The 17,363-nt window shown below is 38.4% G+C and overlaps 1 protein-coding gene across 7 annotated transcripts in view; it reads right to left on the reverse strand.

Annotated features, from left to right (window-relative positions):
- Positions 1-821: 821 nt before the first annotated feature.
- The window catches only part of FOXN3 (forkhead box N3), a 211,311-nt gene continuing 194,769 nt past the window's right edge, over positions 822-17,363 (reverse strand). For all 7 annotated transcript variants that reach the window (XM_088057356.1, XM_088057355.1, XM_014249851.2 and 4 more), the window contains one exon: positions 822-8,263. In XM_088057356.1, coding sequence (XP_087913482.1) covers positions 7,714-8,263 — 550 coding nt within the window. In that variant the 3' untranslated portion in view covers positions 822-7,713. The remainder of the gene's footprint in view (positions 8,264-17,363) is intronic.

Below are 17,363 nucleotides of genomic sequence, written 5' to 3' on the forward strand. Positions count from 1 at the left end.
AGTCTGCCATACCAACCACTCTGGATGGCATCAAGGCAAGAGAGGAGGACACTTAAGTCAGCTGAGTTCCAGCTTCAGCAGCCATACATTATCCTTACATGGCCGAGAAACCACCCCCTCTGCTTCAGCAGCGCTCCAAACCGGCCTGGAGAAAGTTTGATGGAGGAACTGAGGGGCTGGCTTTCTTCTCAGTCCTTTTCAAAGTTAACCTATAGGTATCTAGGGCTGTTAACAGAACACTTTCAGAAACAGGGTCTGTGGAAAATTCTGACTTGTGAGATTGTACTATTCAGTTTAATTTTAATCGGGGAAAGCTATGAGACCATTGCAATTTTTTTATACTCATTCATTCTCAGAAGAGAATCCTTTTGCAATGTTTTCTTCAACTCTAGACTTAGGTGGGAGGATTGATGCACTGATTACAAAGGTATGTTTTTCAAGATGTTATATACATGCCATTAGACATTTTATTACTGGATCTCTTCTAATTGTAGCTAACTAAAAAAACCAAACTGAAACAAAACAACCACTTCCCAATGAAATCAGCTTTTGTTTCTGGGCTGCAAAACTGATGAAAAAGGAAGATCAGACACTAACTTAACATCAGTTTAGTATGTCGAGCCATTTGTACATGACAGCAAATTAACATGAGCTGACATCTACTGCAGTGAAGATCCAGATAACATCCCATGAGGGCCCATAAGAACTACATAATAATGAAGGAATTCATTTGTTAAAAAAACCCCAAACTAAACAACCACTGTTATTCTGTCTTAATATGTGGGCATATTCTGAAAGTAATATTCACACAAATACAACTGTTCAATTGATGCAACTCAGTAATTTTTATTGCAACTGGAAGACAATACATCACAGAAACTTTATGGTAGGTCTTGGGAAAGTGTTATTTACAATAATAATTGATGAAATAGTTTGTCTTTGGCAACATGATTACACATCAAGAAAATGTAAAATGCAAGTATGCCTCTAAATCAACAATTTCATATTTCCTAAAGATCAGCTGATTGCACTTGCCTTCGGACTGCTCATTTAGGTAAACAACAATACAACTTAACATCACTGTTCATTCCCCGTCACAGTTCGTATTTTAATATTGATGAAATTGGCAGTTTCAGACGCCAAGTACAGGAAAAAAAATTGGCTTATCACTGTACTAAATTAACTTATTGGCCAGTTAAGGTCCTGTGACCCTTAAGCATTGATACTAAATCTCTTGGTCTTTTGATTGCTTTATCACTTTTTCTGTAAAACAAAATACTTCAGAAATTACAGATCAGAGTATAAAAAAATGTACAAGTTCATAATGCTTTTCATACACACACAAATCATTCCCCCCAACATTTTACATCATGGCAGTTTTAAGTAGTGAGTGTGAATGATGCAGGCATGGAACTGGTTATCAGATACAGGTATGACTTTCAATTGCTGTCCCACACACTCAGGAAATGTACAATGCTCTAGTAACTTAAAAATGTACTCAAGTTCAATGTCATCCAAACAAAAAAAGAAGGTCTTGGGATTTCAGGCCAGAGTAAACAAATGAAAAAGATTCCCATTTCTAAATTGTCAGGCATTCCAGAATCCACCATGTAGTTTTACTATTCAGTAAAATCCCTTCTAGCACTAAAGGCCAGCACAAGTTGTCATTTATCCCTTAAACCCTTGGATGATGAGCTCCTGTAACTGCTGGCCTGATCCAAAGCCTCATGAAATCCACTGAAAATAAAAAAGTGAAACAAAACCCCCTTCCATTGATTGTGAAAGGATGTTACATCAGGCCAATATTCCCCTCTTTGCAAAAGGAAACGCCATACAGTAGAAAAACCATTATATAGCTTCAGATAAATATACCTTGTTTTCAATGCTAAAACAAAACCCAAACTCCCCGAACCAGGAAAGGCTACTTATTAGAACAACTCAAAAGTGACCTTTAAATCATTTCTGGTTTTAAATGCATACCAGCAAAATACAGCACCATAGACACATTAGTTTGAGACTTTTTTTTTTGGTCGGTGAAGCTAGTACTTGTTTGCTGAACTGTGGAAGAATTATAAGGTCATGTACAGGATCAAAGATAAAGCAACCCAGCTGACAAGTCTCTGCTTAATTCAAGAATAACCAGTACTAAAAATAAAAATGCAAAAATAAAAATCCCTAATAAACCACCATCAATTAATACTTTCTAAAGAAAAGGGGATTAACAGATGAATTTACAAATGTATGCAGATTTATACAGAACACCGAATGTTGTGTGTAAATCTTTATAAACTTCATCTCAAAACAGAAACACACAAAATGTATAGTTTGACTTACACATCCTGTTTCAAAGGAAAAGAGACATCATTACAACTGTGCTAACTGCAATATAAATCAAACAAATTCAGAGTTTGGCAGGTAACTAAGAAGAGGGTTATCACTTAGGTTATATAGCAAAGTGTTGATGTATATTACATAGAGTAGTATAAATAATAAAAAAGTATTATTTAAATTAGATCACAGTGCTGCATTATGTGCATAACAGTGTTTGATATATTACTGGAGGGCTGTGAAGAACACTACTAAAACTTAACAGGTCAGACAGTCAACACTGATACTCTGTTACAATCAGGAGGATGTATGGTTCAAATGCTCTTCTGGTGGCAAAGTTAAGAAAATGTTTCAAAATATTTCCTATAAAATATGCCAATGGGCTATTCAGGCGGTAGTGATGTGCCCAAAGGAGCTGGGTTTGCATTCTCCAGGAAGTGAAGTAAATTTCATTGGAAATGCACTTTCTCAGTAGTTTTATTCTGATCCTGGAGCACAGGAGAGTAATGTTTTCAAAAATGCCTAAGGTCAGATTAAAGCAAAAATTGTAGTAATAATAATAATAATAATAATAATACTAGTGAAATGGTAAAGGTTTCCACGAGCACTTGGGTGTCTATGGCTCTACTGACTGCAAAGGAGACCAGACACCTTCAAGCTCTAGAAAACCTCAGACTGTGCACTCTCAGACCCACAGTGTGATTCTTGGGGTGCCCTGTGCAGGGCCATGAGTCAGACAGGTCCCTTCCAACTCAGCATATTTTATGATTCTATGATCTACATCTTTAGATGGATTGGGATGGAAGCCAAAATCTCAGTAAAAATAAATTACCACTACTAAGAAACCAAGACAAAGTGTTGTTTTGGTGATTTTATCCATGGTGCCATTTGGTGTACAATTTGGGATTTCATTCCCTGCTAAAGTATGTTGATGTATCTCTACCTCACTCCAGTGAAGAATGCAGCATCCAGCTTTTTTCTGTATCTTTTCCACAGGTAGACAGTAATTCAGCTGAACACTGGAAGCCATTTCATTTCCTCTGGGATTCCCTTCTCCCATTAAGGTAGGAGAGGAACCAGAATATAGACCTCAACTCAATTGCTGGAGAGAAGAGAACAATCTCAGGACAGTTCTCTAGTACTACAGGGCACACCTCCTCACTCCCACATTTGGCTTTTCAGCTGTAAAAGCCCTGTGATCTTTGTAGAACTACTGCCAGTTTTGCCAGAAGATCAGAAGCACACTGCTTTCAGAAACAGCTATGGGGTGATACATTTAAGCTGTTCAAGACCTGTGCTTGCATTTTTAAATGTAAGCAGAATCTGCACCAAAATGCAGTAGGACATCCAACTGCTTGCAGAATGCAAGCACGATCAGCAGATTTCACCTCCCCGGAGATGCTGGTGAAATCTGCTTATGGCATTAGCTCTGGCCTGCAAGAGCTTCTTGCTGCAAAAGGCATATTCCAAAGGAACTTGCCATGAAGTCCAGCAACCCTTACAATTCCTGCCTATGTGAAACTTGCCACCAAACACTTGCTGACCTTGCCCCCACCTGTCTTGGAGAAATGCTAATTTGGCAATATTTATAGAGTGAGAAGAAGGGAAAGCTAGAGATTTGACAACTTCTCACTCCAAAATGGCTTAGAAGGAAAGCAAACAAGCAAAACCACACCACCTCCTATCTGGCAAGTGAGAGAATTTGTAATACAGTGCAATTACCAGTCCGTTTTGACATCATTCAGTTGAAGTAAAGACAACTCGATTAAAAGCTGACATCGTATTTCTTGGAAAACAAATCAATTTCAGTTCTTACACAAAAAAAAAGAGAACTTCTCTGATGGAGTAGAACCAGTTCTGACAAAGTTGCCATTGTCAGCCAGGCACAAATATGGTTTAAAAGGTGACTCCTAAATACTTTATACAATCCAAATTACGTACTTCTCATCAACAGTCAGAGTAAGCATCAATAAGGACAAGTTGTTTTTAAACACCAGAAATAATCCATTGATGGCAGCCCAAACTGCTGGTTCCTGAACATAACTTTGTAAAATCCTACCAAAGAATACCTTCCTAGCAGATCAGACTAGGAAAAACAAATTTTATATGAAAATACATGCTTGCCAACATTTTAGGTTTACCAGCAAGTATACAGAGGACTTGTTGAAGTCTTAGATAGGTGTTATATATATATATCTATATATATCTGTATAAAGATAACCTGCCTAATTAGATATTTATGCAAAATGACTGTTTTCTAAGATGAGTAATACTAGTGGTAATTATATATTTAGCCACCAAGAGTCCACATTAATGAATGGTACTTGTTCAGCAGATACTGATCTCATTTGCACTGACACACTGCAATCAGAGAAGTTGCTCTGGAATTAGTGTTGTGGACAGAATCTGGCCACTGGCACACAAACACGTTACTTTCCCTGGAGGACAGAGATGGCTGAGCCATGGTTTGCAATTTCTGCCACTAGATTTTTCAGTGCTGTTTTTTGGTAAATATTAAGCCACTCCTGAGCTGATGCAACTATGCATTAAAGAGCAAAGGTGGTGGCAAAATGATACTGTAGTATCTTCTATTTCAAATGACTCTCCCAAAGGTCTGTAAAAGATGAAGGCCAAGTTCTCTTGTACAGGGTTGTGTGGCTCACTGCCTACAGACTTTGGCTGTGGAGAGCATGGATCTGGGAAGAAGCGGATTATCCCAGTCTGATCAGACAAGGGAAATGTTATGGCTCATTCATCTCTGTGTTACCTGGCCAAGGGACTGGTCCTTCCTGTTTTCCCCAATGTTATCTCAAGGGCTGCAGGCAGCCAACAAAAGTTAGCATCTATGTACGCCTGATGTAACTAATGCTGGGAATCAACCCTGCATGCATCAGCCCCTGCACACTGAGAGGAACAAGGCTGTTTCTCACACTATCCATGGCTCTCTCCTTCCTTATCTCCAAAGCTGGCAGTTGCGCTGAGCTCTGGCAGCTGTCAAGCAGCTCCTGGATCCCAGGACATGCTGGCTGAGATGGGAGGAGAGGCACACTTTTGCTGTGCTGCCCTGCTCTTTACAAAATGCTTGAAGAGCACAGGACCGGGTCCAGACCAGCCTGTCCTTCAGTCCTTCCACCTCCTAACTGGGCACACACCACAGGCATCTCCAAATACAACTTCTAGCTCACTGCACTGAGTAGGAAGTCAAACCCTTCTCTAACTCACTCTATTTCATAAACTAGATCCATCTTGGTGAAACTGCTGCCTGAAACAGCTGTTAAGTGAGGAATCTAAACCTACACTCTTTAAGAAACCGACCCATTTTGTTCTCTCAAGTGGTTGGTTTCTGGGATTTCTTTTTGCCTCTAGGATATTCTAAGTGTAGAATTTTTCATGCCAAATGCAAGAATCCAGGTGAGAGAGACTGTTTTGTTTATTTCACAGCTTCTCTCTGCTGTAGTGATTTTCAGTCTCATAGTCATCCTTACCAGGAGAGTAGCACTGTACCTGAATCACACTCTCTGTAACACTGTTTTTTATCCGGACACCTCCATAAGGCTCTTAACTAACTTCAATTTTTCATGGCAAATAAGCAAAGTTATTTTCTTGTCTACTTGTTCCTGAATCAAATCAGAGAGTTTTCCTCAATTAACCTCCCATTATTCTCTTGATTCTGTCATACACACTCACTACTAAATTTGCCCTCAGATTATTGCGTCATGTTACACATGTACAGACGAAGAAAAGACACACTTTTACTTTTTTCTTTTTTTTTTTTCTTTTTTTAAACAGAAGTAGGGAGAGGGGGGCTGAATGTGCAGACAAGGCAGTATAATTCAACCATCCAAGCCCTACCAGAGCATGAAGATTTTATTTTTTAATATTGCAGAGTAAGTTCCCCAACAGTCAGTGTTTGTCCCTGAAGAAGGTTAAACCTTAAACACCTGCTTCAAAAAAACCCCAACAACAACAAAAAAGAACCAAAACAAAAACAAAACAAAAAATAAAACCCCCAAAAAACAAACTCTAAGCCTAAGGGCTTAAAAATTAGAGGCATAGCCTTTTTCTCTATTTTCTATATTTATATGAAAATAATTCATGCTTCATGCTAAATACATTATTTACCTTACAAGAACTTTGTCATCTTTGAATAAAAAAAATTGTTTGCTTTTTGTTTTCCCCCTTCCCTAAAGAATCCATGCATTGTGGATCAAATTTCTTCTGCTGGCTATGCTGGTTGAATCTGGAAATTTGTTGTCATTTTTGCACAGATGAATCCTGACTGATGGTCACTGCACACTCATTTCTGAGGGCAGTGTAGGAGCTCTTTTGTTGAACTTCTGAATTTTACTGTTCACCAATATGCTTTCCTTCTATTTTTAAATATAGAATACTACTAATGGCAGGTTTTGTAGCTTTGTTTCCCCTGTTAGATCAAAGATGTGATCCACAGAAAAAGATTCTGATGTACATTGTATCTACTGTAATTTCTTAGAATTGATTACTTTTCACTCAGGCAGTTTAGAAGACATAGTTTGTTTTTCCCTATTACTATCATTTTTTGCACGCAGTGCCAATCTTCAGGCTTATGGCTTTTTGAATATTCTTTCAATTTAATACAGAAGACAGAATTCAATGGTTAACAATGTTACTAACAGTCACCCCCCTCCCATTTCATTATTTCACTGAAACCCATTGCATACATAGTTTAAATTTCCTTAGAGTTATCAGTCTTCATTCATATTATGAGCCACATAGAATACGTGACACACTAGAAATGCATTACTGCTTCCACAGTTGCCACCAGTGACTGTCTGAAGACTTGTATGGCACAACATCTCCAAGTGCCACTAAACAGCTCTTGGTTGAGAAGTACACGCCTCCTCTTTCCCACAAACCTCTTTATTCACATTCACTTCTAACCCAATTGTAAGGCCATTAAAAAAATTCTTAAGGGCCAGGCCTGAATGAATACTAAATTATGCACAGCTCTTCTACTATAAGAGGGATTTCCAAGTGCCCAATTTTCCTCCCATCACATTAAAGTTGATATCACTGCGTATTCAACCATGCATTTTTGACAAGCTGGAGAAAGCAATGGCGATTTTGGCTTTCTTTTTTTGTTAACTTTTTGTCTTCAGGTAATGAAAAGCTTTTGTAAATTAGCTGAGTGTCAGTATGAGTTCTATGGCTTCAATCTCCTTTAAAAATAAAAATCTTAAGGGTCAAAAAAAAAAACCCAAAAACCCAAACAAAAACCCAAAGAAACAAAACAGAAATAGAAGAAAAACAAAAAAGGAAAAAATTGCTGATATTGCCACAAATCATTAGATTTCACCTGACGTGCTGAAACAAAACTTTTAAGTTCAAACAAATCATTGATTTGTTCTAATTTTTTGTGGTTTCCTTTTGCTCTTTCTGCCCCTTTGCCGTCCGATTGGTGATGTTGTTCAAACAGGATCGAATTCCTGCTAAATGCAGGAGTGATCCTGCTGCTTCTTTCATCTCCTCATCGTCACTCTCAGGGGGCTTTTCTGTACGTCTCTTTTTAAGAGGCAGTGTGTCACTTGGTACTTTTTTCGCCTTCATTAAATGTTGCCTTTTCTTGTGCTGGGATGCATATCCACTGTCAGCTAAAGAATCCTTGGTCTCCTTCCGACTTTGCTTTTTGTCCTCCTCTTCTGTTTCGCTATGGCTCTCATGGCTCTGGAAGCTAACTTCACTTCCTTCACTGCTGTCTTGGCTACCTTTAGTTGCAAATTCATACTGGTCGTCAGCAGAGGAAGAGGAAACAGAGTCACTGGCAGGTGATGTGCTCCTGTGGTTGGAAGATTTGGCACTGCTGTAGTTGTGATCCTCCTTTGGGTCACCGCTAACAACTGGAGAGCCGCAGGACTGTTCGCTTTCTGTCCTCATCCGGCAGTTTGTTATTCCATTCCTGTAAAAACAAATCCAAGCAGTCTTAGAAGCCACAGAGATGTGATTCTGCTTCAAAGCAAAATATGATAAAGCCAACTGACAGATAAATTGGAATTACAATCTGAAACTGTGACTATCAAAGTAATGTCCATGCAAGCTGGTTTCAAAGCCTAATTGCTCGTGGATTGGACTTGACATACAAAACAAGCCAAAAGATGCAAAATAGCACAAGAAGCGGGAACAAGTAGGGGATGGTTACAAATAAATGATGTGTAAACAGTATTGATTTCAATTTCAATTAATAGTTTACACTTCCAAAAATTAAAAAGAAAAACCCCCAACATTATTTTATCTACTGGGTAAATAAAGTCTACTAAGTTGCATAAATAGCCCCTCATCTTTTTCATATAAAGTGATACTACCAAAAACACGGAGAAGAGACACTAGCTTTTTGGGGCAATTCCTTGCCCCCTCTGAAAGACACTTCCCAACTCTAATTCCAACTTGCATTCCAAGTGCAGGAGATGTTTCACCTGGAAGTAGCACAACTTCTATTCAGCACTCTTTTCAAGAGAGGGAGCAACCAGGTCCAGTCACAGTTCTGATTCTGATTGGTTAATAAATAACTTTAAAAGCAATACGATCTTAAGGCACTAGCTGCCAAGAAAATATTAGAATGTGTTCAAAAAACAAGCAGTAGAAAAAATAAATCTGGATTTGCTCTAGATGCTGTCATTTCCTCCTTTGGTTTTATGGCACCCTGTACAGTGGGAACTACTGCAGCATAATATATTTAAAACTAACAGGTTTTTTTTGGGGAGTGAAAAGTATTAAGAGCATTGCCACTGACTTTAAAAAACAGAACACGACACTTACAATATTATTAAAGAAGACACTGATTCTGTGCAATGCTTAACTCCTGCTGAAAAGGAGGAGAGTAGGATGCTCGTCATTGAGTAAAGCCATAATCACTGCTACCTGCCAGTTCACCAGCCTTGAACCTCTCTGTCAGTTAAAAAAAATCTAACAAAAAAGCAAGGCTGTTTAAACCATCACATGATAAACTGATTTAAAGCCTACTCTTGCTATCTTTGTGCTACCATTGGAGTGGGAACTGACAATGGTCAAATTTTTAGGCTTCAGGCATTAGCTTGAGCCTGTGTGATACTAAGTCACACAAGGTTCTCACTCTGGCCTGAGAAATCATAAGGAGGAATCCAAACAGTCCTTGGGGAAGGAAAACAACCTTTGCAGATGTTGTCTGGATCCTTGTTGTTTACTTGTGAGAAAGGGTCAAGGGGTGCTGTTCCTAACTGTCCAATGATGGTGATGTGTTGGTTCAATGACCAATGAGAGTTTTACCTCTTGGTAAACTGTCTATAAAGGAAGATCCAAAAGAATAAAACTTGCTCTTTTTTGCAACTAAGCTAAGAGAGTCAGTGTCGTACTTTCACCATTCCTAATACAGTGTGACACTTTTGCACACTTGGGGCAGTTCTGGACTAAAGCCCTTTCTTAAATGCACACAATGAACATAGATGTTTCTTAAGAGGAATGACACAATGGCAAGTCCAGAGTATTAATGCTCTTCTACTTTAAAAAATGGGAAAGTACCTTAGGTTTCAGGCAATGGGCCTCATGTATTGTTTCCTTACACAAGAAATAGCAGAGTATTACCCATTTCTGAGAGGTAAGGTTGAAAGGTGGGAAAAATAAGAGTGGTATGTAATTCCACACCTCCTGTTCATCTAAATGCCCTTGTCTGCAGGAGCTCACTGAGATAAGAAACCCCCTTGCATTTATGAACCAGACAGGACAATGCTAGAAGGCAGCAAATTCATCAGTCATTCCTAATGTTATTTACAGTTCTTTCAAAGAAATGTATAGAATAGAAGGTACACTTATTAGCAAAAAAGCCTCTTGCCAACCTCTTTTGCTCAACAAAATTACTTTCACCTAGATTTCTGAGTAGAGGTATGAGCCATAAATTCCATATAGAACCCAGAAGGAATACACAAAGCTCCTTCAATTATTAATAACTAAGTGCAATGTCATTCATGAGTGTGCAGCAAGCCAGCTGCATTTACTCTGTGATGGCTTGCAACTGCAGGGGTTGTCATTAGAGGATGCCAAATGCTTAGAAGAAGAAATCATCCATACTAAGCTAGTTATAAGGTGAATTTATAACCAACTCCTTAAGATCAGCCATTACAAGGAAGCATGTGATGCATTTTAAGTGACAGATTCTTCATTTTTAGGGTAAATTTACATTTAAAGATGTTAAAAATTATCATAAATTAGCATAAAATTAAAGTTACTTGATTTTACTAGGCAGCTAAAAGTCAGAGCAATATGGCTCACTAAAAATCACACGCTACTAATTTTCCATTAAGAAATAACAATCAATTCTTGTTCCAAGGAAACAAATACAGGACAGAAGAGGTGGGAACTCAAATGAAATTCCTACTGACTGCAAGTGAACAAGGCTTCTAATTGACGTGATTTAAACCAAGATGCCCATTTTTATGCTACTTAGATCTACTCTTGTTAGTTTGCGCAGAGAGACTATCAATAAAAGGAAAGGCACAGCTCCACCGAGCAGTGCAACCACATGCCAAAGAAATATCCCTGACTTGCTCTGCTCTGGAGTCTCTAGTGTTGCCTTTACATAAAGGGGCTATAATTTGGCTTCTAAAGCTCTGCCCATGGGACTTACTCCAGATCCCAATTCCTCCAAATCAACATAAAAATAGAATGAAATGCCTGGGGAGTACAGAGGGACATCCCAGGGGAGGGTGTACTCTGGGGTTAGCATCCCCAGTGAGTGTCTGCAAACAGAGATGCTGGTAAAGAAAAACAGATGTTCACAAAAAGGTGCAAAAAAAGAACTGCTTTTAAAAAAAAGGGGAGAAAAGGAAATACCAATACACTTCAGAAGAAAAGCTTCTATGGTAGAACTGGTCAGGAAATGTATAGTGTTTGCATCTCAGAAAAATCTTTGGGTTTCACTTACATTTTGAAAGATTTCCAACCAGTTCTGCTTGAGGAAATACAAAAGGAAGAGAAAGCAGGTCAAGGTGAGAATTAGCAAAGGATATTTGCAGAAAAGTAAAAAGTTATACAGGCAGAGTGTTTTAGGATATTCACAACATCAAGTCATGTACCCTGAAAGTAAATTAATCTGATCTGTATCTTAATATGCAATAGCTCAAACATTAGATGAATTACTTATAACTGATATTAGTAGATTAGTAAGAGTTGAATGAACTAATATCTAAACAATTCATATTGCACACATGCTTCTGAGACATTCTCAAGCTCTACACTGCTTTTACACCACCATATATTCATTACAAAATGAATCTGTGATCTACTTAGTTCAATCTAGACCATCAGTGGACAGAACTCCCCTGTGTTTCAGGACAAGGATTTTGGCCAGCTCAATCTATTTTTGCTCACAGTTCTGGTTGTAACTCACTTTGTTACTGAAACAATAACAGATTAACAAGTGCTTGCTGTGATGTTGAGTATTTTTAAATTACAGAGGGGAAGAAAAGGCATTTAAGAATTCTGTGCTTACTATAACAATAAGAGGAAATTTATTTTCAGTAATACCTAATTTTCCTCCCTTTTTTGTTCAAAACTTTGTTTCAAAATTTCCACAAACAGGCATATTTTCATGTTTTAAAGCAGTGGCTTGCTCTTTCAGGAAAGTCAGTGGGACAGTCTCCAGAGCTTTTCATCCTACTGACATGGACTATCTTATTTGCTTGAGGGATCTGAGCCTAAAGCAATGTGCAGAGATTCTTTTTAGAATATTTCCAATTTGGTTGTAGCACAATGACACAATCCTTAAGCAGTGCAGATATAAGTTTGGACTTCTGAAAGTCTGACTTCATTCCCATTGTTAAAGGATACAAATTCTGCTACCAATGTCATCAGAAGCCAGACAAGACTCACAGCAGCTGGGTCTCAAGTTAGAGGAAATAATGTCCTCTGCACACTGTTAGTGCCTCTGCCTTTCAAAGAGGTCTTCCTCAGGAGGAGACAAATGTAAATCTGTCATTTACCAAGTACAGACATATCTTCCTTAAATTTCTCTGCTAGCTTGAATGAAAGATAGGTAATCACATTCTGTTTGCAAAATGGCAAAGGTTTTGCTGAAAAATACTTACTGCATTTCACACTTGAGACAGGTATATTCCTTTGATGAACAAAGAAAACCTACTTGGAGTTTAAATATCACCTTAATCTACCTCTGATCCTTCTGGATGACAGATACTGTGTACCCATAGATGACAGTTTTTGTATGTAACTGGAAACACAGTTAGAAGATACAAGAAAAACAGAGTTTGTAGATTTTGACACATTCCAGGTTTTCTAAAAAAAAAAAATCACTTTTTTATTTCAAAAGGAAATTCAGGACAGTCAGAACTTTTGGCTACAGCCAGTTGAACTGCTTCTTAAAACCAGCAGACAGAAAGATGAGCAAGCATATGAAAAGTAAGTGGTGCTCACTTGTTTTCGATGAGATTCTGACAGGAGTTACTGAGTTAAGTGAGTTGCTCACAACAGTGACAGAAGCTCTTACAAAGGTACTCCAGAGAAAAATTGTATGCAAAGGACCACAGTAAATACAATTCATGAACTGCCAGCAGTATCAGCAGCAGATCTAAAATTAAGACAAATGGAGCCCTGTGCATTTTGCAAAGAAAGAATAATCAAGTCAGTCAGCATTACTGTCCTTTAGTTACTAAAAGATCCCTTTGGCTCCCAAGGATAACTCATCCTGCCTGTTACAGGTGGGGAGGGGAGTGCAATGCAACAGGGATGATCTGGGGTTTGTTAAGCTGATCATGCCAGTGATAAGCACTACAAAGATACAATTAAGAATTTATGAAAGGAAATACCTACAAATTCCTTTATCTAAGCAAAAATAATAATTTACAGATAATGTAAGTGAATGATAATAATTCTACTTATGCTTTGGCATCTACTCTGCACATGCTTCTTATGTTTCTTTTATTTAATCACTGCTTGAATGGCTGCTTCAACGGAGGAAAACAGAAGTAAAAATAAAGCCAGCATGAGAAATAAAATCACAATAATAAAAGCTATGTCCAAGGAATAATCTAGTAATTGCCCTATAATTTTAAAGTGCAAATAATCCTAAATATCCATTTTCCATCTTCAGATAAGGTTAAGCAGAAAACTCATTCTTGCCACGCCCCACTGATCAGGAGTTGCATAAGGAACTGTGGCATTAATAGCATAATAACAGGTACTTTAAAACCTACTCATGATGAAGTAAGTAAGGTTTGTTAGTGTTGTGTTTTGTGGTGTTGTTTTTCTGCTCGTTTTTTGTTGATTTTTTTTTTTTTTATTATTCCTCAAAATCAAGGAAGAGTTGTAGCTCTGCCAGTGCAGATGCACTTGCTTTCCCTATGAAGAAGAAAAATTTTACCTTGGAAACTTGAATAGAAAAATTCTGAGGGAAATTCTTTGGGAAACCTGTTTACAATTTACAGATAATTGGGAAATTCCTTAAGAATGTTTTAATTCCTTGAGTTTAATCCCAATCAGCAACTATGTCCCATGCAGCTGCTTGCTCTTCCCTGCTCCAGGTGGGATTGGGAGGAGAATCGGAAAAAGGTAACCATGAGTTAAGATACAAACATTTTGAAATAAAGTAAATAATAACAAAACCAGTAACAACAATGACAATGAAGATGATGAAAAGAGAGATAACAAAAAGGGGAATTAAACACATGAAAGATAAGGGATGTGCAACCCAACTGCTCCCAACTCAAGCCATTCCTCAGGAGTCATCAGCTCCTCCCTGCCAACTCTCCCAGTTTATGCTCTATGGTATGGAATGGAATGGTATGGAATATCCCCTTGGCCAGTTCAGCTCAACTGCCCTGCCCCTGCTCCCTCTCAGCTTCTTGTGTACCTGCTCACTGGCAGAGCATGGGAAACTGAAAAGTCCTTGACTTGGGACAAGTTCTGCTCAGCAACTAAACCATCAGCATATTATCAACATTATTCTTGTGCTAAAGCCAACACACAGCTCTGTGCTGGCTACAAGAAGAAAATGAACTCCATCCCAGCCAGAACCAGGACAGAGAAACTAAAAACAAGAAGAATTGGGTAGAATGGGAAAAAAACATGTAATTTCCCATTAATTCTGATTTTTATTTTATTTTTAACCTGCAGTAATTTAAAACAGTAACACACAGTACCAGAAGTCATCTAACCTATTACCTAGGCATACACAGCATATAAACAAGCTTTTTTTAAAAAAATTACCAAGGGTATTTCGTAAAACATCTTCTGCAAAATAACCTGAACCTAATTACAAGGGCTATGCTAAACAGCTGGCAAGATTCTCTGTGGGGTGAATTTCCATCAACCTCATCTCAGTGATCTGTCCACATTAGGCAGATGAGAGGCTTAGGCTGAGTTGTTCTACTGCACAGCAGCAGGACTTGGACAAAGCTACAAACCACCCACAGACTACGGTTAACTGGAGAAAATCACAAATATCATGGTGAAATTGATGTTACGTAATCTCAAATGTTAGATCAACTTCCAAGCTCGTACTCTTCCCAAGGGTTAATGTTACAGGTAATACCTGACTCCTGTGAAAGATGATTATATGTGGTAAGAGCTTCGTGCACCTTGCCAAGATACGTGAATATCATATGCACTGGCCACTTTGACAGATAATGTCCCTACCAAAGCAACACAGAAGTCCTCCCAGGAAGACATTTAAAAGATATTTTCCAATGGATGATGATACGAAGAGCAAGAGCTCACTTTCACAACCATCTCCTTGGTGCATGTAAGGAACTACTGGCTTTGCCTGCTTTCATTGAATACCTCTGTCAGTCAGTATTTTCTTTCCTACATATCCAGACTATCACTGCATTTGCTTTTAGATTCAGGGAACTATACAGGGATATGGTCTGCCAAAAATATCCCCAAAGTATGATGGATCTCATGCTGGAGACATGCTCCATGCTGTGCAGCTTTGAAGCGTTACTTTTCCCTGCTGTTTTTGGGTGTGTCTTGGACTTGTCAGCCACAACATGGAAAATATGGAAGATAAACAAGCTAAAAGTGGTGTGAATAAAGTAAATAAAAAGCTACTGTCAAAACACATCCAATTATGCTCTGTTGTGGAGATTTAACACCAGAGGATGATTTTCAGAGTAAAAATAGTGTGGGATGCCTTTCCATTTGTAGATTAGTTTGGAATGAAAGGCCTATTTATGCAATTTAAGCCAAATGCACTACATAATAATGTTGATCTCCTCAAGTGCAATTCTTTATTCATGGAAAGTCATGTTTGTTAAATAGTTTTCAGGAGGGTTGTTTTAACCCAAAGTACTTAATTCAATTGTACCTTATTTTATATATAATTACATGTAATTACAAGGGAAGAGCAACACATCAATACCTTGTGCAGGAACAAGATATACCAATGCATTCAGTCACACTGTTGAAGATGAACAGCACAGTAAACTTTTCTATTGATGGGAGTTAAATCACAGATTTCAGCTTCTTCATCCAATGCTACAGTTTTGGCCTCCTTTCTGAATAACAGATTAGTCAAAACATCCCACCTAACTACAACTGCAAATTTAACCCAAGACCAAACTCTCTGTTACTGTGCTTGGCGCTAATGGCATTTCACAACAGGAAAACATACTGCAGGTTATTTCCACCAGCTTGGGGGACTGCTAAACCAGAGACCATTAAAATATTGAGGAAATGAGACACAAAACAAAATAAACAGCTCAGACAGCAAGGAAGTGCCAACAGAAGACCAGCATCTTACAGAAGAACCTGTGACTCCTACATACGGTAACTCAAGAAAAACAGTTAAGAGGTTTAATTTATTATGCAACTGTCTGCTACCAAGAAAACGCTATGATGAAAACTACCTTCATCAGGTGGCTTTAGGCCTTTTATTTACAGCACCAAAGGAACATTTCTCAAAAAAACAGACACTTGATTTAAAAAGTCTTAGAAAGAAGCTGTCTGGCTTCTCAATATATAGGCAGAGGCATACAATTTCAGCAAAAGACGTAACAGGAGACTGTACCACCTCCTATGGTTGCCCAGACCTCCCTCTTGGTAAAAACTAGTGGGGAATATCAGCCTTCCTGCACCTAAACAGGTCTGAAAACATCCCCTGCCAGCCTGACTGGACCATCGTCCCCTGAGCAGGAAGGACAGCTCAATCTGAGCAGTCTACCTACTCTTAAATTGCAAAAGCAGGCTGCATGGATGCTGTGGTAAATTTCCTGTGCTGCACATTATGAGCAGAAGTTATTCTTATGAGACGCCATAAAAGCTCAACACGACAGGTCCTGTTTAGTCTTGTGTATCTGAGGAGAGGGGCTGGCACTGAGAAACAGTGTCATTTTAACAGGAACTGATAACAGAGGTATCCAGTTTTAAGAGGACCAGATGATGTTCTAAGAGGCATTGTGAATCCAGATTGATCTTCTTCCTAAAGAAAGTCTGAATCATAATATCCCTGAGGGAAACAAGACAAAGCTGCCTGCTGAACTCGCTCTGTTTAAGAGAGCCCCCTAACTTCTCAAAAGCTTTCAAAGGCTCTTGTCTGTGTCTCCCTCTGCCTTTCAAGAATTAAAAGAGGGGATATTGCAGGAGATTTTAAATATGAGCAGACATCAGGCACACCAAGATTATATTCATAGCAAGCTATTTCTAATACTGCCTAAGGCTGGAGAAGAGAACAAAAAGAATTGGAAATGTCTGCATTAACTAATTATAAATGCTTTTTGGTGAGACAGAGCAAAAAGAACGTAAGCAAGGGAGGGATAAAATCCCTAATTTCACATCTCTACATTAACAGGTAGCTGGTAAAATCCCATTCTCTACCTGCTGGGAAAAAAAACATGAGAAACAGTCCTTTGAAAATGTATACAATTTAACTATATACAGCTTTACAGAACAGCAGTTTGAGGATGCCTACACAGAATTAAGTTTTTGAGTGGCCCGGAAGTAAAACAGTTCTATCTCTTCTATGAGTCAATTCTGATTATGAAACAGTCTAAGCAGGAAATACATATAAACTCTACAGA

The sequence above is a fragment of the Pseudopodoces humilis genome, chromosome 7 (genome assembly GCF_049639895.1).
Source record: "Pseudopodoces humilis isolate 2021_Gansu_Grassland_sample_001 chromosome 7, ASM4963989v1, whole genome shotgun sequence".
In the NCBI taxonomy this organism is placed as follows: Eukaryota; Metazoa; Chordata; class Aves; order Passeriformes; family Paridae; genus Pseudopodoces; species Pseudopodoces humilis.